The sequence below is a fragment of the Pezoporus flaviventris genome, unplaced genomic scaffold (genome assembly GCF_033815535.1).
Source record: "Pezoporus flaviventris isolate CSIRO_AGI_PZ_B2104156 unplaced genomic scaffold, CSIRO_AGI_Pfla_v1 ptg000047l, whole genome shotgun sequence".
Taxonomy (NCBI): domain Eukaryota; kingdom Metazoa; phylum Chordata; class Aves; order Psittaciformes; family Psittacidae; genus Pezoporus; species Pezoporus flaviventris.
The window spans coordinates 10,521,182-10,544,149 of NW_026892595.1; the positions used below are offsets into that span (position 1 = coordinate 10,521,182).

The following is a 22,968-nucleotide window of genomic DNA, read 5'->3' on the forward strand; positions in this document are numbered from 1 at the left end:
ATTAACAGACACCTCTGATGACAGTGTGACCATCACCATTTATGACACTACATAAAGCCAGTAGCAGCTGTTCTGATTTAGGTTGGCTATAGGGATCATTGCCCTCATCTGTTGTTTTTAGAAGCTGAAATTGTAGAGATCTCCTATAGAAAGTACAGGAGAATGAAAAGCTACAGAGCTCCAAAACAGAAGGAGCAAAGGTAAATTCAGTGGAATAGAGGTCCATTTTCTGAAGACATTTAAATGGTTTTAAGACCACGCTAGTAAATGAACACACCCTTTTTATTACTGAGGCAACCAAAGTGGGGAGAATGGAAACAGGCTGTTATAGGTAAAGCCAAATGAGATGTTGCCTAGTAACTCTCAGCAGGGAAGCATTTAAATCCAGCCAGTTTAGTGAAGCTGATGTTCTGACTCAGAGATTACTTTCTCTGGAAAAAACCTGAAAGCGGGAAAGCTCAATAACAAACACACAATTTATTTTCCTGTTACAGCAAACCATGGTAACAATGCTTGGGAGAATACAGAATTATTTACAAACTTGCACAAATAAGAGCAGACAAGGTATGTTTTCAACAAAAGCATCACTTTACTGAACATGATTTTTTGATGCCGATTCCTGCCCCCCCTCCCCGTAAAGTCAATTTCACATTCATTTTTATTTTGGGATTCTGAAATACACACGTGATAACAGAAGTGTGGATATATTACACAGATTGTTACATTATTATCATATTATTTCTGTAAGAGGAAGTTCCTGGAGCAAACCCTACTTCAGCTATTGGACACAGAATCAAAGCCATCGATTTCAAAGAAGAAAGACTCTGTATCCTCACTGGTTCCGTTGCCTGGAATAGTTTTAATTAGGCCCTCCTTCTGCTTTTATGTGTGCACGGAAAAGTCACTTGGCTTGGTTAAAGACCTCTCACATCAGGGAAAAAACACCCACCTCAAACCTTGTTTGGAGATTCATGTTACTTTTTCTTCCCTTTAGAAGGATATGATGATTTTACAGAAGTAAAAGCTTTGGCTTTTGTACATCTGTATTCCTGGGTGCCACGACTACTGTTCAGCATCAGCAAAGTCAGGTTCAGGGAGAGTACTTCATTTCAGCAGCCTCAGTGCAGTTCATATCGATAATTATGAATGTGAACTATTGCATAGATATTATTAATTTTAAAAAATACAATAAACAGATCAACACTTACCTCACACTAATCATTAAAAAACAGACTGCGAAAGGTTTAATACAAAAATATGTATTTTATCAACACTCAGCCAGAAAGCAAAGCTGCAGTGGCATAAAAATTTGAGTTCTATATTAAAAGCATGAGTTTTTCACAAGCCTGTTGTACAAGCAGTAAAAGGATGTTCTATAAACCACAGAGATCCACTTCTCATTGACCAGAGCCTGGTCTGAAGTTTAAGGAAACACTGTTGATACAGAACCTCTGCCCAGAAGGTGGGGGACCATCATCAAATACATGGCCTAGATGGGCTTCACACTGCAACAGAAATTATGTACCATTATTACCACTGCAATTATGGATCGACTTGGTACGAACTTGAATTAAGAAACTTGTATGATGAATTCACTGTTGAGTTATGTTGGTGGGGGAGTCTTGGGGAGAGATTAGAAATACATCCTGGAGTAATCACCTCTTGTCAGTGGGCGAATATCTGCCCCCAAAACAAGCAGAGTGCAGAAGAGGAAACTGAAAGGTACTAATGAGAGAAAGTATAGGAAATATATGGGAGGATTCAGACATCTAAATATATAATGAAAATGTGAAGTTAATTGAGGCAGTCACTGTAGGGACTTCTCATAGGTCAGCTAGGATTTCCTCCCAAAAATTACTGATGGGAAGAAATAGGACCCAGAATAGCTATAAGTGGCTCATTATATAATTGAAAGGCTATCTTCAGCTGGGGTTCTTGAAAGGTGATTGCTGGATATTCCTGCAAACATGAACTCTGCAGTAGATTCTCGTTACATCTGCAGATAATACCTAATCCTGTTAGAATGGGCTGCAAGCGCACTGGAGGGCAGTGTTAGCAATATTAACAGTTTTGAAAAACAAGCAAAAAAACCTCCAAACCCAAAAGCCTAAGATGAAATTCATTCGACTCAATTGCATACTTTTATACCCTAACAAAAGCAGTAAATAGCAGAGGTTTAGGGTTGGAAATAAATCGTCATGGGTGGCAGTTCTTTGGAAGACAACCTGGGTATTACAGCAAGTCCTAAAAGAAATATGGGTCATGGGCTGTGGAAAAGTAAAGGTGTAAGATCAGGACCACTACCTATAACACACCTACACAGCCTCTGATGCAGGCTAGGCACACCTGCAGTGCTATGTCCAGGTCTGCACTGTACTCAAGAAGGAAAAGGATCAATTGGAAGGAGTGCAAAATTCAGCAACAAGATGACTAACACTATAAAACACTGCATAAAAAGAACCAGGCCTTTCTAGTCTTGAAAAGAAACGATTCAGAGAGTCAAAATAGCTACTCAAAATAGAAGGGTGGTTTCTGTGGAATAAGAGAAACCATACAAGATAGCTGTGAAGATGTAGAGCACAACCATTGCTGTGCAGGACAAACAGTAGAAAGTTTCAACAGCTGTGGTGTCTCCATCACTGCATATTTTAAGAAGAGCTTCAGCATTTAGGAGGACTGAACTACGAAGAACTGCCCTGTGATGGAGCAAAATGGGCTAAATCTCACAGTCCTTTCCACCGTGTGTTTTTCTGTCCTGCAGCTCACCTGTGGTTTTCTGAATATGTTTTCTAAACTCCAGCCCTTGGCTATACTTAAACAACTGTTCTCCCTAGTCACATCACTTCTTCAACCCAAACCAACTGCCTATACTTGATACTTCAAACTACTCATGTGTTTGAACAGTTGCAGTGGTAATTACTATAACTAATAGTAATTCTCACTATTGTATTTAGGTAGATTCATTCAAGGGCACAAAGAAAATGTATTTGTTAAGATGTGGGTCTTTGGGTATCACCTCCAAAATAAACATACCTGTTTGCAGACAACTTCGGTTCTAATTGATCCCAGTGAGTTATCTGGTCGCCTCATAATATTAGCATTGCTTTCATCTCTGCCACAGGAACCATAAGCCTCAGAAAATGATGGCCATCCAGTCCCAGAATTGAACTTCTTTTCTGAGCTATAGGGGAAATCAGATCTTCTTCTTAATAAATAACAGACATGTTAGAAAAAAACCTGATTTTCATAAGAACATTGGATTTTTTTCCCTCATCCCTGTCTTGTACTGCTATTAATAATATTTGGCACAGTATAAATTTTCTCACTGGCATCAAACTGTGCTGGAAGCTCTTTTCCAAAGGGAATTCTCAATCAGTCCACAACATGGGCTTTTGCTTCACTGTCTCTGTTTCACTGACAGACTGGCATTCTATAAAGCTTGAAAAAAGCTTTTTCCAACAACTGAGGCACTTGTGCATGCCTCCTGTTAACATCCAGGATTACCAAACCTGTTTAGTTGCATATTAAAACCTAGAGTATGCTGAAAAAATATGATTAGAAAATATTTTTGGGATCTAGCATACAGAAATGAGATAATCCATCCAGTTTAAAGTTGTGCAAGCTTCGCCAGCAATAAGTACTTTCTCCTAGCGAGGAGGGACCTAGTGTGAGAAATGAAAACAGACACACATACTCCCGGGGTAAGTGGTCTGGAGACCCAGCACGACCGTTTCCTCCCCATTTTCCATGGTTTATCCCATTTCACAAACCCAATGCTCTTACTGGCATCTAGTGGTGGAGGGAGACACCAACACCAGCAGCAGCTTTTCTGTGATCGGGTGACTCTATTAGTTAACACAGAATTTAAAGCAAAATATCTAGTACAGATCATGTATATTTTGGTGGGATGTTAATACAGTGCAGAAAAATCTTACTTGCAGTGCCTTTTAAAAAGAAAAGGCAAACAAGCTGGGCAAAAAGCTTAAAAAAATCCAACCCAAAGAACAGGGCATGCTTGAGCATATGTTTTATAATTAACTGTACAAGGCTGTCTTTGAGCAATGCAACTGTGGAAATAAAGCAGAATTTGCAAATACAGAACAGAAGGCTAATTTTTGTGGGGGCTGTTGCTCAGTCCTTTACATAACTCCATAAAGACCCATGAGAAATGCTCTTCTATCGCCTCCCTTCCTTAAAACTGGGGAGAAATAGGACACAGCACAGAAACAGGCAGCGCTAGAGAAAACACAGTTTGCAGACTGTGTTTGTGTGAGAAGGTATTTAGGGCTCCAGGCCCATTTCGTTCTAGCCAAAAAAGGCTCCCTGCTTCTCCTTGCTACAAAACCACACCAACACTTTGCCTGCTAGCCAGAGTCCCAAAAAATAACCTGGGGGAACACAAATGTCTGCGCATGGCTCCTGAGTTTCCTGGGCATGTACCTGCACTGGTTCTTTCTTATTTTCAAAACATTTCAGTCAACTCTTTTGACACAGGGACCCTTCTACTTATTCATATACAGGTACAAGGATCCTCTCTGAAACCCTGTAGAGCCAAGGAAAGTCTTTAATGCTATGTGGGCTTTGCATCTGACCCTGACTGATTCTGTCCCTTACATGCCACTCACAATGCTTCAGTTTATTGTAGATGTTTCCACTGCTAAAGGATCAATCTTGTGAACTGTTAAACTAGCTCTCAACAGAAATGGTCTCTGTGTGGTTTTACTAACAGTAATATCACTTAGATTCCCTAATAGAATCATTTTAGTTCCCCAAAATATTGCTGTTTGAGATCATATTTGCCCTTTGAAGTATTTCACCACTTAATTTATGGATAAATGGACTTTCCCTAAACATATGCATTAGATTACCCTTCGACACACCATTCCTCCAGCACATGTCATTTACTTTGATCCCTATTTTAGTCGTCCTGGATGGAATCCAGATAATTCTAAAAAGTGCCTTTTGCTGTATGAATCTCAGCTGTAGGTTTATGGTTCGCTGAAGGTTTGAGTTTTCATTAAAGCACCACAATTTGCTATCTATAAAGGTCAGGGGTTTGTTCCATGTATTTCCAACTCTTTCAAATGAGTATTTGGTAGCAGAAGGTAATAAATTCTGGTATAAACGCATACACACACATGTATGCTTTGAAAGAAAGGAGGAAATGCTTCATGTTTACCTGTAGCTAATGATCTGATGCATTTGGAAAAGAAAGGGCATTTTTTAAATGCACTAGGAAATAAACATAATGAATGAATCTCTTATCAAATACCATTTCCCCCCTCATATTTAGTGTCCTCCACAACATAATGCACTCATGGAAAATATATTTTCAGACCATTTTGCATATTTAGTAATTTTCAATTTTCTTAACAATTTTTTTTAATTATTTATTTTTCTGTAAATTTGTGGGAGGTTTAATTTCTCTGTGTCACTATGCAAGGCTCAGCATTATTTTATGCTTTAAACAGAAGTGCCTATATTCTTCGAGACTGGATTCTGCAAAAAGCAGCATGACTGGTGATATTGTTTTGTTATTAGTTTAGAAGCAGCAGCAATTCCCTCCAGTGCTCATCTCTTCATGTTGGCCTGTCAATATCTATTGTCTAATATAAAGGAAACCTAAATTGAAGGAATAGTTGAGGGAACTGAAGGAACTCTTGCACAGCTTAATAATTTAAAATTTCTCTCATTTACCTGAATTTTTCAGAGATATTTTTAGATTTTGCATTTGTCTTCAGAATATTCTGCAATGTGTTCTAGGTTCTGAAGTAAATGTACTTATAAGTGTTTATTATCAAACCTCGAAAGAAAAAGATATATTTAAGCAAATGTTCATTTGCATAACAACAGCTTTCTGCACTTGGCCAAAGGATAACTAACAGTTCACAATTATCAGCCTCCAATTTTACCATTTAATTGCTTGGTTTAGGTTTATTTTTAATACAGCCATTACCTTCCCCCCCCCTTCTTACTGTCCAGATCTCTTGTTCCTCAGCTTCCTGTTGAAGTTCTGATCTGTGATGCATCCTTTAAAGTCTTCATAAAAATGGGCATATCAGCCATATTCCATGGAACTCTCAGCTGGGGATAAATAAAGGCTATTTTCTAGATCAAAAATATGAGGAACTGTCTTTTCTGGTTCAGTTACAGAGAACAGAACACCTTCTGAATATCCTACTCTGAGGCATTCTGTTTCCTTTTACTTAGACTTTAATGAAGTTGCAAAATATATTGTATTGTAAAGAGCACAGAGGTTAACAGCACGGTCGTTTACAGACAGGTTTTAAAAAGCAAATGTAATCAAAAGGGCAAAAATAGTGGAATTTAATTTAGGGAGCAAGAAGGGGGTGGAGGTGAAGATCTCAGATCCAGTACAAGGGACCCAGCAGTAAGAACATAACATCTAGACTAAAGCAGACCAAAAGTCTGTTAGCCCAGCAGCGTAAGTGGCAAAAGACAGCCGTGGAAGAGCACGAGAACAGAGCAAACATACAGTGATATTCACACATAAATACGTGTATTTTGTGGCAGCTTATGGCTTAGGGACCTCTTAAACAGAGAATTATAATCAATCAAGAAGGACGGTGTGGGTGGCAGGAATCAAAGGCAGACCTTAAAGTACCAGCTATTGCCTGCTGCCCACTGGAGACCTCATATGCTCAAGAAAAGGGCCTATCTTGTGCCTGTATCACCACAGGTATCCTGGAAATCCTGTACATAGCACTCTGGCAGCTTCCCATTCCTCTTATTCCTCCTCTTGTCATAGTTCGGACATTTTAAGGATGCTGTGAAAAGGTGTTACCTGAACAGTGGGGCATTGCAGCACACGCAGCAGTATATTCCCGATTCTGTGTAATTCAGATAGATCCCACTAAATGGCTTTAAAAAAAGGAAGAAAAAAAAGGGAAGTTAATAATGTAGGTCTTTTAAGCTCACCATCTGGAATGAGCATGTAGGAATCGGATTCAAAACAGGAGAAAAACTATAAAAAGAAGGCTTCGCAGGGGGGCTTTGAAGAACAAACATTAGCAACCTAAAGAAACGAAGGGCAGGATGCCTTTGGATTAACAGTGAAGACTACCCCCTGCCCCCAGAAACTTCGAGAGCAGTCAGATGCATAAATCATCCAGGTACCAGGGCTGGAGTCGTGACCTCCGAGGAACTTGTGAAATGTGCAGCATCCCAAAGACCAGGGCTCTGCTGTGGAGTGCCACGACTTCAAAGTGGCTCTACAAAGGGACTCTCTTCTCCCTGAATGGTCTGGAATTGGGATCCTTATTTTATAGATAAAGATTTTGGCACGGCTCACATGGTTTAATCTCATGGTACATGCTCCATGCACGCAGAAGCCCTGGCTTTGGGCTGGGGACACCCACAATTCTACTTGGCCTCCATCACAGAAAGAAGCAAGGCACAGGGACAAGGTGGGTGGTGACATGGCACATGAGGGATAACCCAGCTCCTGAATGGAGTGCTATGTATAAGATTTCTATGGCTAATCTACATATGGTCTAGAAAAGACTATAGGACCAAAGTGTGATCTTCTCCCTCCCCTCTGGGGAGGTCTCCACTACTGTCACACAGATGGCTGAGCTGGCAGTAGAGTATCCCAGAGGAAAAAAAATCACCAAAATATGAAAAGAACGTACAATTTTTTTTTTTATCCTCAAACCAGTCTGGATCAGAACAGAATCCACCCAATTCAGTATGCTGAGTCTACCTTCCATCCACAGGAAGGCAGAGGAAGCAACTGAGTTGTGACAGCTCCCTGCAGCAGGTTTTTCTCTGCCCACTAGGCAGAGGAGGTGACTTAACCTTGGACAGCATTAATGCTTTTGCTTACCGGTTCAGTTCCTTTTTGTCTCGTAACATAGAATTGCTCTGGAGTCAATTTCTTTTTCCAGTCTGTAGCAGCAGTTGCTTCAGCTTGTTTAGTCAGAGAGCCTGAGCCTTCAGTTAGATACAGAAAGACAATTCACAATAATTTTAAAACCATTTCAGCTTAGACTCTGTTCATGCTTTCCATCATCACCTCAATTCTCCCAAAGTTTCTATGGGTACAGACAGATCACAGGAAGGCAGTTTAAAGACATAAGAGCAGGGGTGAGCACAGGACTTTGCATCTGCTTTCCATTCTGTGTGCAACATAGGGAGAGCAGCTCCAGCACACCACCTAAGAAGGCTCTGATTGGAAGTGGGCACCTACCGCCCAAGTTACCATCCACCCGGGCAGTGCAGCCCTCTGCGCTGGCTTAGAACAACTGCTGGTGTGCTGGTGCTCCTTCCTCCTCCCTGGGTATCACTGAAAGCTTTGGCAGTCTGCCTCTTGGAAACCCTCAGACACCGCAACTAATGCTCACTGATGGGCTGTCAAAGGCTAGCAACTTCCACAGGCCTCTGTGAAGCGGTGATAAGAAGCACTGAAAGAAAGAAACACCTACAGCCCAAAAGAAATAGGGCCATAGTTCTGAGGGACACAAAAATGGAGAGCATAATCCCATAATGGTGCAAAACCTCCAGCAATACCTCCTGTGAATCATATAATCATAGAATGTTTACGGTTAGAAAGTACCATAAGATCATCTAGTTCCAAACCCCCTGCAGTGGGCAGGGACGACTCACCCTAGCCCAGGTTGCCCAAGGCTCTGTTCAACCTGGCCTTGAACACTTCCAGGGATGGAGCATTCACAGCTTCTTTGGGCAACCCATTCCAGTGCCTCACCACCCTTACAGTAAAGGACTTCCTCCTTATATTCAATCTAAACTTCCTCGGTTTAAGTCTAAACCTATTACCCCTTGTCCTGTCGCTAGTCCCTGATGAAGAATCCCTCTCTGGCATCCTTGTAGGCCCCCTTCAGATACTGGAAGGTTACTACGAGGTCTCCACACAGCCTTCTCTTCTTCAGGCTGAAGAGTGTGTGAGTCTGTACACACCATACAGAACATTTATGGTGGTATGGGATTAGAAAAGAATGAATAGATTGTCTGAAAAACAATGAATAGAACAGTTTCATGCCTTCCTAATCAAAAGTGTGAGGTAGGGAACTATCTCCACACTTACTGCTCATCAGCATAGGATCCTTGGAAAAAAAATCAGCCCGAGTGATAAATGCTTGCCTGGACTCACCTTTGGCAATGCAGAGGTGATACGGGGAAGGGGGGAAATAAAACTTGCAATCACAGTTTAACTATAAACACCTATAATTTAGCCTGCCAGCTCAAGAGAAATACCTACAAGAAGCTGATATAGCCCTTTCCGAGCAGCTAGAGGACACCAGGGTCGGGGATACCCTCCCATCGCAGGGCAGGGGGCTGCCCTTTCCCTCCATCTCCCCATGGTCCGGGCAGCGCGTACCTGTGCCACCGCGGGTGGTGCTGCTGCTAGAGCTTCCTCTGTGGAGGAGGAAGAGGAGGCGGCAACTCCCGAGCATCCTCCGGAGCACAGGAGACGCCATAGCGGTGGGGCGGGACCGGCAGAGACGCCGCGTCCGGCGTCTCTCCCGGTCCCGCCCCACCGTGTTCTATGTCTCAACCATGCGTTGAGCCTGAGTAAGTGCGCCTTATGAGTAGGGCCGCCCTTAAACACCAATGCAGCACTTGCAAGTAAAGGTTTCGATCGCTTCTTTAAGAGCTCAGCTTAAAATGCAGCATTATCCTGTCGAGGCTTTTGCTTGCAGCTGTTCTCAGTTGTATTTAAGGAGAACAAGCCTGGTGTTTACACGCGAAAGTGCTCTTAAACTGCATCTCGGAGGCGTTGCTCTTAGTTGTATTGATTGAGAACATGGTGTGATTTGCAGTCACAGCTGCTTTGGCTTGTTCTATAAATATAGCTGTAATAGGACACGTGGTTTAGTGTGGGCTTCTGGCCTTAAAAGGTAGACCTAAACACAAGGTAGTTTTCCAGGTTAAGCCTTAATGCTGTTGTCTGGGTTTTTTTCCCTTATAGCTCCATTTCTGATTTGGAATTATGTCATCACTGAACGGTGTGGAAGGAACTGTTTTGGTTGCACTGGATAACAAATGGTGTTTTAAAACAAAATTACTTTCTTTTTAGTCTAATTCTTCTAGCCTGATTTTAAAATCAAAGCAAAAAAATAGTGGTGTGTGATCAGTCCTGTGTATACACACCCTTACTGAACCATCCTCATACCTAAGGCTGTGAGTTCAATGGCAGCTGAGGACATCCAGCACAACATATACAGTACCATGGCTGTAATCAAATTCTCATGCACCAGAAGACAGCAGCAAAGCTTGTAGGTGATTGCATTCGCTGCCTGCAGTGGCAGGGGAGAGAGGGACATACAGCTGATTAATGGCTTTGTCCTATACAAATAGGCACGGTGGAGTGAAGAGTACCTTGATAAAAACCCTGGGGATGTGATGGTGCCTGTGAGTCCTCAGGACCATGGTTCAGAGTAGTAGGAGAGCAGCACTGCTGGGCAGGGAGGAGACAGCTTTGCCTGAGCTCACAGTGCTGGCAGAGGGCTTCTATCAGTCATTTAGCCATGGTTTAGGAGGGAACTGGAACATTTTAGGGAGCCTGTTTTGAGGACAGACCCAATCTGACACTCCCCGGTTCTGGCAAATGGCTTAGGCCTGGAAAGTGCTGGCAGGGGATGGCGTCACTCCCAGTGCTCACTGCTGCTGTCTCTGGTTCAGCTGCGGGAAAGCGGCATTTCCCTCCTGTTCCTCCTGGCCTTGATCTCAGGCAGTGGTTGCTGCTGAGGAGGGCAGGTAATCAATGGAGTTCTCCCTGAAGTATCTGGGAAATGAAGGCGGGTGAGAGAAAGTGATTAGTCCTGAAACTTGCATGTTTTAATGTAATTGACATTGATTTAACGGGTGCTTTTTTGAAGACAAAATCCAATGACGAATGAACCATCAATATCTTCCTTGTAGCTAGCTCCCTGTTACTGCTGTGTCCCAAAATGCAGTGGTTTTGAGGCAGTGGGAGCTGAACTCAGGTCTGCTGTTGTGCCATCTTCTTTGGGTTCTGAAGGAGGGGGCTGGTGCCTGGACTGTGCATGCAGGGGAGCAGCAGGCACAGAAGGAGCAGGAGGCATTAGGCTGGTGGTCCTCTCTGTTACCCAGTTTACTGCAAAGCACTCCTTGGTTAAAATGAGCACAGTGGTGGAAGAGGGAGATCCTGTTCACCCCAGCAGCTGTGATCCACATTGGAGGTGGTGCACCAGCAGAGCGCGTCCTCCATTCTTCCCTCCAACAGGAGCCTGACCTGCAGTCCTCTGAACCTGCATGACAGGTCTTCCTCAAGCAGAAAACAACTCCTGGCTGGATGTATTTCATTTTTCACATCTTCAGTGCTGAAAAACCAAATCATTGTCCTGTCATGCCTCTAATGTTGCTTCCCATGGTTACAGCACATATCAAGCCTCGTAGCTAGGCAGAGAACTGTCCTGCATCTCTCCCCATAGACTGTTATAAAAGCCAATTAGGCTGTTACTTAATTTTCCTCCTTTTTCCTTCCCTCATGCACAAGGGGAAGCAGTTCAAAAGTCTCCCCTAGCTACATTATGTAAATTTCCAAGTAGATTCTCCCTGAATAGTAATTCAGCGGGTTTATTGTTAAAAACATCACCTGGCTCCATCCAGCACAGGCACAAGCTGCATCCAGGGAAGGGTCACTCATCAAAAGCACAGTGTCGTATTAGAGGTGTGTAGATGGGGAAGAAGCTCCCCAGTTCCTCTTGTAGCATTACTTTGTACCGAGGCAGCCGCAGCATCATGTGTGTTGGTGTGTGAAGGTGAGAAGAGGAGGGGAGCGGTCACAGTCCAGGCTATCCTGCTAATATTTATTTGGGCTCCAACCATTTCCCAGCCCAGGCTCTGTGCTGACTGACAGCTTTGGGGACAAGCAGAGCATCACGTAACGCCTACGCTGGCAGATACTGAGCAGTCAGCCAGGAAGCAGTGAGGAGCAGAAATCAAATGAACCCTTGTTCAAATGCAAACCTCTGCTTAAGCAGCCTTTGTTAATAAAGCCCCTCGACCTTACTACGTGCAGAAGAAACACAGAAATAGTGGTGTATTTTGTATGTGCTTGTATGCAATCAGGTTTCCTGCTCATTTTGTCATATGTAATGTATGTCCTCTCCTATGGAATGTTCCACTGAAACATTCAATGTGCAAGAATTTAGCTCAGACCTGTCCTGTGTAGTGGCACTGTGTGCCCAAGTCCCTAGAGAATGAAGGAAAGGGGACCAGCATGAGCACGTACTTCAGTGGGTAGGCTGTATCTGTGGCAGGCTCTATTTTCCCCACACAAATCTTCACTGCTTATGTAGGAGATGATGACAGGAACTCCACATCCTTCCACAGCAGAGTCTTTCTTCTCCTGTATGATACAACTCCACAGCTAGTTTCTAGCTGCTCAGATGTTATGAAACTGAGTATGGAGATACTGTTTCCATATGGCAGTGCTATCCAAAGATACGTGGTAATGCTCCAGTGCTGAATTCCAGTAGTGGGAAGGGATTTCAGCAAAAATGATTGATAGCAGAGTCTTGGAAAAGGACACTGCTGGTTTCCAGAGGTGCAGAGAGCCTTAACACAGATCTGAACCTCCATGAAGCTGACCCATGGGTTCTGCTGAGATTCATTTGCAGAGTAGCTTGATGTGATTCAGGTCAAAGACGCCATGAGAAACAGTGAACACACAATTTCTTGCCTTGTTTGCTTTATGATTTAAGATCTCTTTTTGCTAATCATAAGCCTTAGGATACCTAATTGCCTGACCTCTGTTTTGGGCAAAAAATATAGGTCATATTTGAGGACTAGCTTAAGCAGGAACCTTCTGCTGGAGCCTAAGGTTAGGATTTGAATATAATATGGTAGGAAAAGAGATGGAGAGAAGAGGGGAGGGGAGAGGAGACGAGAGAAATTAGTTCCAGTTGGAAGGGACCTACAGGTTTGGTCCATTGTGACAAATGCTTTGAGTTCGATTGACCAAATGCTGTCCATAGGTCCTGTCCAGCATACACTATTCTAGGATTCTCATGCTTTGAGAAATTTATTGCAAAATGGGTGAAGACATGAATTCAAAATCAAATGCATATTTTGCAATCACTCCTTGATAGAGAACTCTATTCTGCAACCAGGCTGCCTGTTCAGCTAAATTTCATCCACTTGGAAAAGCAGACACACGCCCTGGGATAGAGTGAGTGTATCTGCAGGGACAGCTGTTAGGAAGCAGCATCTCCAGGCTTCTCCCCTGGATTGCCCCATGCATTCCCTGTATCATACCACAAAGTTTCTTGAGCCACATAGACAGTAATAATACTTTCCTGTCGTGGTTTAAACCCAGTCAGGTAACTCGTTCACTCACTCCCCCCCTTCTTTCCCTCCCCCTACTCCTGGAGGGACAGAGAGGAGAATCGAAAAGAATGCAACTCTCACGGGTTGAGATCAGAACAGTTTAGTAACTAAGGTATAACACAAATCACTGCTGCTACCACCAATAATAATAATGATAAAGGAAATAACAAGGGAAGAGAATACAACACCTCAGCACCAGCCGACCGATAACTTGGCCCCCAAGCCCGACCAAGCTCTGACTGATACCTCCTCCAACCCCACAGTCCCAGCCCTTCCGGCTAACTCCCAGTTACATCCTGGGCATGACGTGCTGTGGTATGGAATACCTCTTTGGTCAGTTTGGGTCAGGTGTCCTGTCTCTGCTTCCTCTCGGCTTCCCCTCCTCCCTGGCAGAGCATGAGGCTCACAAAGTCCTTGGCCAGACCAAAACATCATTGTTATCAGCTCTGTTCCCAGGCCGAAAGTCAAAACACTGCACTGCACCAGCTACCAAGGAGGAGAAAAATGACTGCTACTGCTGAACCCAGGACAATTCCCCAAATTTGTGTGTGATTTTTATCCCTTGTACCTCAAGGTAGTGAAGAACTGGGCTGGTTCTTCTTCCACCCAGTACCCAGAGCGTGAACAAAGCTTTGAATGAACAGTTATTTGGCAGCAACCGCAGTAGCAGCAGCTTTCTGTAGGTTATCTTAATGGATTTATCGCCCTGAACTAAGCCCTGACCATCTGTTCTAGCCTCTAATTACAAATGCAGAAAAAGCTAATTCACGATTGCATCATAAAAAAGTAAAATACAAATGATTTAAGAGTGGTGTATGTCATGCTTCACTCTGACTGGGGGAAATTGCTCTCCCTTCAGCAGACTTCCCTGATAACAGTTTGCCTCCTTCCCAGCAAATGGCGGTTCCTGAGGAGCAGGGCTCACCAGAACAGGTTTTATTCCCTCTCATTCATCTGAGATGTATTTTTAAATTTGGGATTCACATAAATGTGGTTATGAACCTTCTTGCCTTCTCTCATAGATGGCCCTCCAAAGAGTTATTTTTAATGCATTTTCTAATCAGGAAAAGCACAAAATTATACTCCTTAAAAATCCCCCAAAATTCTGCGTTCCCTCTGTACTATTGCTGTGATACAGGCATGATGGCAGTCACCCACTGGTTTCTTGCTGCTAACTCATCTTCACTGCGGTGCTCTTGGTTTAGAAGAGAGGAGAAAAGTATGGGGCTGAGTGCATGCCCTGCTTCTTATGAATGACCTGCCTCATGGCTGGGACAGGGAGGCTGGATTTGCCTCTTGATTTCACTTGGGTAAGCATTATGGAGGAATGAACAGGACTGTTGGTGAAGTAGATGGATAGGGGAGGGATGGGGGAATGTCTCAAAATGCATTTGGCATCTGGGTTTCTGGAGACTTTTTAGTGTTTCAGCCACAACCTAAAACCAGACTGATTTTCTCAAATGCATATATTATTTGAAAACTAGGAAACATGTAGTAAAGTAGAAGCAGTACAAAAGACTACTCAAAAAGCTGCCCGAGGGATTTGCATGTGAACAGTGTGCAGTTCTGCTTTGTCTAGTGAGATTTGCCTGCCTCTAACTCATTCTTTTAGTGCACTTCAGGATTTGGTTATAATCCTTGGTCTCCAGCATGCTCACCAGGTGTCTGTGGGAGAAACTGGCATGCTGCTTTCAGGGCATGAGCTGGTTTTCCATTTCATGACGATGGAGTGCCTGGTGGTACCCTGGCCCAGCAATCCCCACTCCTGCAGCAATGGGAGATGGGGTTTTCTTTTCAGGGGCCATCGGAGCAACTCTGGGTGAGTAAAAACTCCTACTCCAGCTTCATGTCATGTAAGGACTGGCCAGATCTGCAGGGACAGATACCTCTGTGGCAGCTCTAGGTTCAGGAGCCCTTTACAAGACAGAGCGTACCAAGTTGAAGCTGCTGCTGCAAGTGTTCTGGTCCCTATTTGCTATGTAGGAAGAGTGTAGAAAGGATCAGAGCAAGCTCTGTGTTTTGCACAGACCTCTTGTTTCCACACCATACTGACATTCATCTAGCAGAGAGAAACAACAATAGATCAGGTATTGCTAGCTTGTTTGTTAGCACGTTCTGCTTTAATTCTGTAGTGGCAAGCAAAGACACCTTCCCAATGCCTAATGTTCAGTGGCATTTCACGAAAACTGAGCGCAGACCTGACTGAAGTCTGCGCTCCTGTTTGCTCCTGGATTTCTGTGGTCAGCAAATACACTGCAAGCAGCGACAACACACTGAACTGGTGGTGGTCCCTTTCTTATCCTTCTCCTATTCCATGCTAGCAAAAGTGACAGACTAATCCCTGTGGAAATCACTGAACATTTCTGGCCAGAGGTTTTGCCCCAGAGGAGGCTCCCTGACCATCAGAGTCCTCCTTGGCACACATTAACATCGCATCCTGTACTCCCCCTGCATTTCGTGTTGTGTGTGCTTTAGAAGCATACCACTTGCTACACAGTGCTTGGCTTGTGGAAACTGCCATTTCCAATGTAACATGTGGCCCAGTGCTGCAAAGCCCTTGTTCCTCTTAATTCCTGACACTAGGCTATCTGGTCATTGGGAATTCCTGAAGCAATTTAGTACCTGAACAGCTCTAAGCTCATCCAGTGTTTGGTCTTAAGGCCCCTGGCTTTTTTTTTTCTTTTCATATATTTATACATACCTAAGGACCAGCCCTTGATTATTTAGCTCTCTTTTTATTAGTGTAGCTCCTGTTAGTACCAGGTGGAGCTAGGGTTAAACTCAGTCACAGTAGGCCTTTTCTGCTCCTCACACCACCCCACTGGCAAGGAGGTTGGGGGTTCACAGGAAGCTGGGAGGGGACACAGTCAGGATGGCTGACCCCAGCTGACCACAGGAATATTCCATACTAGATGGCATCAGGCTTACTACATGAGGCTGGGGGAAGAAGGAGGAGGAAGTGGGGCTGTTTGAAGTGATGGTGTTTGTCTTCCCAAATAACCATTATGTGCTTTCCTGGAGATGGCTGAACACCTGCCTGCCCATGGGAAGTGGTGAATGGATTCCTTGTTTTGCTTTACTTGTGCATGTGGCTTTTGCTTTGCCTGTTAAACTGTCCTTATCTCTGCCCACGAGTTTGCTCACTTTTCTGATTCTCTTCCCCCATCCCACAGGGAGGGAGTGAGCGAGCGGCTGCATGGTGCTTATCTGCCGACTGGGGTTAAACCACCACAGGATATAGGTTAGAAAACACAAGAGATTAGTATCAGCAACAGTAAGACAATGTAGGGACATCTCCTGGAAACAGCAAGAGAGCATAATAATGAATAAACAAGGAACACTGCAGCTGTGAGCTGTTACTTACACGTGGGACCAGCGTGCACTGAGGTATCTGGTGGGGTAGTCAACCTGCCTTGTGACAGAAGGGTGAACTGGCTTTGGAGCAGTTTCTGTTCCACAAGAACTTAGCACCATGTTTTAAAGCAAACTTGCACAATGCTGGCACCACAAAAGGGAAAAATGTTACACACTATAGAGTCCACAGAGGAGCCTGTTACTTTTGGCAGTTTTATGCAGCATGGATGAGGGAGTGAGAACAGCAGTGGACAGCTCTAAAGCTTTAGGTGGACTGGAAAAGGTTTGTTCACAGGTAGACAGCATGCGAAACCTAATGTCACTGTACTTACTAGAGGAGTCCTTTGTTGAAGAGCCTTTTTTGTCTCTATTCTAAAATTGGCAAGGCAATCTCGCATACACCAAGTGTTAGGACTGCTGGAAGACAGGGTCAAAGAAACCCTCTGCTGTGTTTGCAAGGTCAGGATAGAACAAGGAGAGCTGGTCGTAAACAGTGTTTGAGAAGGTGGGTATAGCCTGGGCAAAGGGCTGCATGAACAACAGAATCTGCTGCCTACTTTTGTATGATTGCTTTTCTCATCTTGCTATATTTTCCCCAACATTTATCAACCCCAAGCAAGAATTGGCTTCAATTATGCTTTGCACATGATTTCCGTAGATGGCATCGCAGCGTGTCAGTGAAACATCAATGAGCTGGAAGAACTAGCTGGTTCATTAGCATGCAAATAAGCTCACTCTTTAATGAGAGAAAAGCTTTTACTACCTCATTGTGTCTCCAGTACACTAATACCTTCTATGTCCTACAAATAACATTTTTATAGGTCAAAGACATGTATGTGTGTGTGTCTCCCTCTGTGTTTCTGTCATTTCTACACGTACTCTACCTGTACCTGAACTGTGAATTGTGTGATAGTGGGCAAGGAAGGCCAGATCAGGTTATCCCAATATCTCAAATATCTTTCAGTGTCAGAAAAAGAAATAGATCATTAAGAGGGCTAAAGAGCTGTTAATTTATCTGCTGTAATAGCTTTGTTGGTAAAGAGTGTGAAAAAAATCATGCCCCCCCATCCACACAGCTGTATTGCAAAGCAAACATGAGACAAAAAACCGCGTCCCTTGGTTACTCCCCTCACCTTTTGGGAGATGTTCAGCTGCCTGGGAGGAGACACCTTGGCAGAGCTGCAGTGCGAGAAGGTTGGCTTTCTGGATGTGCCAGGAGGTGGCTGTACATGTCTGTCTGTGCTGTGTTATGTGTTCTCAATGCTGCATGGTGCATCACTGTGGTTTGGATGTGTTGATCAGCACTCAGCAGTTTATGCGCTTTAGCCAACCTCTGATTCCCACCCCTGCTCAGTCCTGCCTCGCAGAGCTCACTGCATGGCCAGCCCCACTTCTCAGGGTTTGCGTGGCATCCCTTTGGCTTTTAGGGCTGCAAATACCCAGTGCCACACATAGATCCAATGTATGGCATTCAAAGAGCTCTTTTTTAGCTTCTGCAGTTCAGGGAATTAGATTGTACTGGTCAAAAAGAGGTCTTTCGTCAAGGTTCCGCCAAGGTGAGAGTTTTTCACTTTTTGTCTAGGTGAGGGTTTTGCCATTGTTGCACTATAAGCAAAGATGCTGAGGAGAGACTGGTTGGGGATATTTCCGTGCAAAGCAATGCCTGTGGTTCCTAACCACCCCAGCCCACAGACAGACACGTTTATCAGTGCGCTTTCCTCCCTGTGGTGGAAAGATGAAACCACCTTGTAACCGACTTTGTTTTGCTCCAATGCAGCTGAATACCAGCAGTGGCAGTGCTGATGCTTTCCCTGTGCAGCAGCCCCAAGGCCTCCCCTGCCCCCACAGCAGTGGGCCTGGGCAGCAGGAGGTAGGTCTGAACTCAGCATTGCTGCCTTGAGGAATGCCCGTGTGCCCCTCACGCTATCCCAGTGCTGGTGGTGGGTCACCTATCACACTACTCTTGAAATGTATAAATGTGTTTGTGCCGTGTTCTTAACCTTTTCTATACTGACCACTGCTGGAGTTGGACAGGCTCTTGGCTTGAGCCTCTGTGTCTATTCCTGTGCTGCCCTCTACTTTGCTGCTATGGCATATGCTGTCTTCAGGCTTTGAATTAATTTTTTGTTTTTGCTTATTTTCGGTGTTCTGAAGGGAACAGGTACTGCAGATAAGTTGTGGAGAAGACTCTTGTATGAACCAGCAAGAGAGCTATAACAATGTATTAATGCACTTTCTATCTTAACTAAATTGACATGCTAGTCAGTAAATGTCCATTGCCTCTGCACAGTCTCCATTTTGATGCTGTGCATTGAGCTGGATTCTGGATTTATCATGTAGTAGAAGAGGTGCAGATTCATCCATGGATGAAATAATATGTCACCATTCGAAACCCGTATTTAGTAATAAAAGACTTTTTTGCTTTTCTCCAAAGCCATCTTTAATGACAAAATAACAACAAAAGTTCTTCTTGGATCTGGAAAGAAACACCTGTTTTGCTCTAAGAGTCTTGGATTCTTCTCAGGATGCAGAGCTAATCAACAATGGATATTTACTGGAGGAAGAGTTCATTTCAATTTCTACCATGCACAGTTTGAGGCAGTGACATTCTGCCATTGCTGTAGTTTAGCGGTGGGTAATCAGAAACTGTTTGAAACATGTTAATTCTATAAATTACACAGCAGTTGCTCCCAGCTAAAGATAAAACAAGTGTAAGTTAACCTCAGTGCTCCTACTGCTCGGGGATCAAGAGCAAGAGAAAGCAAGCATGGAAGCGCTGGTATTGCTGTTGCCAGAAATCTGTTACTGCCTCTGCATCTGCCTGGGGAAAAACAGAAGCAGCCACTTTGGCAGCGAGGTGTTTACGAGAAGCACCCCTCTGAAACAGGTCTCAGCCAAAACTGGTCTGGAGAGCCTGGAATTATCCACCTAGAATACCCTTAGCCACAATGGTCCTGGCACAAACAGAAAAAGGCAGAGAAATGTGCAGGATCAAAACATTAGACTTTCTCATAGCAAAACTGCTGCTGCAACTTGAGATCTCATTGACACCACCAGCAGTTTTGGTTTGCTGCTTTGCTGGGCCACTTTCATTAGAAAGCTAGAAATCGTGCCTGACCTTTTGTCAGCACAGCCAGTTCTGTATATCTTTGATATGCAGATTGCTGTGTATTAAGCATTGTGCTTCTCAATGCCAAATCAAAACTAAGATTCTTTTTTATGAAAATGAATGGCGGGGTGTGTGCAGGTGCAATGTGTCAGTTCCAGGTGCCTTGGAACAGACCCTGCAGTAAGCAGCAGAGTAGGTTCAGCACAGTGAGTATGAAGTTGGGTAGTTCCAGGGAACAGGAGGAGCAGTGTTTTCATGCTGTCTTCTCTCAGAAGCACAGACATCACAGTAAGGATGATTTAGAGGTGCCCCTTCCAAATCAGGAGCTACAGTCCACATCACTGTCCTGAGATAATCACCTACATACCCTCTCTTTCAAGAAGCTGAGCATGTCTCATTAAGTTTTCATTCTGCACAGCTGCTGGCCATAATGCCTGCTTTTGTGTAGCTGCCCAGTGGTTACAGCTATGGAAGAATGAACCTTTTTTCAATTCCTATCTTGGCCTAAGACAGCTTTTCATCTAGAAGGAGAGCACCTGACTAGGAGGGTATTATTTTAGGCAGGGTACAGTTTCTACATCTTACAGTAGACACAGGAAACTATAAGAATATTTCTTATATTCTTGGGCACTGGAGACCCAGACTCTTTTCTGCGCGACAGCAGAGCTTCAAACAGAGGGCTGTAGTTGTCAGAGGCTAGAATATATCATGGCAATTGGGTAGCTGCAGACTGTTTTGTTCATGCTTAGGAAGGCATCAAGGCCTGACTCCTATGCCCTGAGTGACTGATCTGCCCACTGAACTATTATGTAAAAGGAAATATGAGACCCTTCCCCATCTGCTCCTTAGAAGATGGTAGGCGATTACTCAGGCGTGGTCCAAGCCAAACAAACAGTGTATGTTGGGCATGTCCCAGGAATATTCACCCAGCTGAGCCCTGCAGAAACATTTTGTTTTCTGGTTCAGGTGGGGAATGAGTGTGAGCTGGGCAGCTCTTATGAAGGCTGGGGGAGTTCATCAGGGCATGGGCCCAGCTACAGGTCCATGGGAAGCATCAACTAAAAACGTGTGGCATCTCTTGACTCGCTTGACAACTAAACTACGTTTTCAAAGTAACAATTCTGGATGTAAGTGTTTATGTTCTACCTTGTTCTTATGTTTGACACCCAAGTGCATTACAATTTTGAAGTGACGGAATTCAGGTAATACAAAGCTAAAAATTGTGAAAGACATAAACCAACCATCATCCAACATTTTTGGATCATCAAATTTTGCATTATACAAGGTTGTGTAGTATTTGTTTGTTTTATTTGCTTAGGTTATCATTTTATGTAAAGCCATTTTATATGTCTAGAACAAAAGTTTTTATTAGAAACAACAGAAATTGCTTTGTTTTTCAAGACCTCCTCAAATGAATAAGTCACTCGTTAACATTACGATTCCAATACAAAATAATGAAATTCCAATGTAGGAAAACCATACAAAATGATAGCTAGTAGGAAATTAATTCTTATTTTACTTGCACTTACTGCACTTTCAAAGTTGCAGGTTTCTATACCAAATCATGCCTGTCAGTGAGAGCATATGACTTTTCATCAGGCCTCTACTTGCTACATAGCACTGATAAGAAACACATCCTCACCTTCCACTGGCTTCTGCTAGCATATCATGTATTTTGTTTCCAGAGTTCTTTTTTCATTCTGATGGCTGGAGCACTGCTGAACATAAGGTAAAAAATGAACATGAGGGCATATAAGTGAATTTACAACAGAAAGATAGACTATTCCCCAGAGGGCTACCAGAAAATCATGCTGCATGTCAGAGGAGGAAGGAGGGGGAGTGGTGGGATCATGCTCATAAGCAGTACTGAATACAACAGATATAACCTCTTCAAGCCAGAGCAGACTATACAAGTGACTGTGCTTACACAAACATTAAAAACTAAAATAACACAGACCGCAGACTTTTTTATCACGTTTTTGGTGGGCAGGAAGTAAATGCTTTATTGGTGGTGTTCTGGTCTTCTGAAATGCAGATTTGCAACGTGACAATGTGCAGTGGCCCAACTTACGTACAGGTCTTTTTCTGTCCCACAGTAAACTCACTGAAATACTCCAGTACCTTCCTTCCACTTTCACCAGAAAGTGTTTACCAGAGTGCTGTAGCCAGTGTTTCACCTCTTAGATGCACCACCACACTGTAGCCACATCACATTACCCAAGGCTGCAAGAAATATAAACTCCCTGTCTAAAACGGCTGCCTTCTCAGAGTCCATTTTATCTTCAAGTGAAAGATAAAAAATTCAAATGGAGATTGCAAGCAGTAGCTTATCAATCATCTGTCTTCCCTGTGCCAGGACAAACACTATTTATCCAGAGTATGCTATTATCTGTAATTATTAACTCTGCCAAGTTCCAAGCAATACGAATGGGATGTCTTCTACAAGGCTGAAAGTACGCCGTTATCTTAGTTCTTCTAATTCTCAGTTCTTGGGTTATTTCACACAAAAAATTGTCCAGTTGTTTTTAGGTGACTTGTTACTTCACCAGCCCTCAGATTTTCTTGCTTCATGGACATATAGCTCCTGTAAATGTGCATGGGCTTTGAAGGAACATAAGAAAAAAAGAATATACTGTATTTTGGAAATAATTTAAACCTATTGAATAAGCATTATAATGTTAGCACATACCAAATATTCTTGAGCTACCAAATTTTAATCTGTATTTTTAGTTTAGTCGTAAAATAGTACCAGAAAAATTAATAAAATTTCTAAGCATTAAAGTTGGATACCTAAAATATGTTTAACGCAACATTTAGGACAACATACCAGTTATGCTTCTTTTTGATAGCTGGACCTGAAACCCCTCATGTTTCATAAATATTAGCACTGCAAACATCTTTAAAATAGCTACTTTGGTGACATTTGTCAAAATGATTAAATATGTTTGTACTGATCTGCCTCTACGCTGCCCTCTTTTATCAAACGGCCTGGCTCAAACATTAGATCTACAATATACTCGCGAGGGGGAAGCAGAAGCCCAGTTATTCCTTGAGGAGAGTCATCAACCAATTTAACTTCATTCCAAGCTCTGTTGTACTTGCCACGAACTAAACTACAGCCAATGCCAATTCTGTCTGCTATCGCCTAAAAAGGAAAGAAAAAGGAGTTA

General features: G+C 43.3%; 2 protein-coding genes across 18 annotated transcripts in view; both read right to left on the bottom strand.

Moving 5' to 3' along the window:
* Positions 1-458: 458 nt before the first annotated feature.
* Positions 459-9,482, bottom strand: MSRB2 (methionine sulfoxide reductase B2). Its single transcript, XM_061468262.1, has 5 exons — positions 9,359-9,482; positions 7,847-7,953; positions 6,806-6,882; positions 3,034-3,181; positions 459-1,505 (listed from the first exon to the last, which is right to left on the bottom strand). Exons 1-5 carry the CDS (start codon positions 9,456-9,458, stop codon positions 1,398-1,400), a joined length of 540 nt encoding a protein of 179 aa, XP_061324246.1. The 5' UTR covers positions 9,459-9,482; the 3' UTR covers positions 459-1,397.
* A 13,098-nt stretch (positions 9,483-22,580) lies between these two features.
* Positions 22,581-22,968, bottom strand: part of ARMC3 (armadillo repeat containing 3) — a 57,878-nt gene continuing 57,490 nt past the window's right edge. For 16 of the 17 annotated variants that reach the window (XM_061468268.1, XM_061468279.1, XM_061468272.1 and 13 more), the window contains one exon: positions 22,581-22,943. In XM_061468268.1, coding sequence (XP_061324252.1) covers positions 22,734-22,943 — 210 coding nt within the window. In that variant the 3' untranslated portion in view covers positions 22,581-22,733. The remainder of the gene's footprint in view (positions 22,944-22,968) is intronic. The other variant, XM_061468285.1, reaches the window with a different exon arrangement.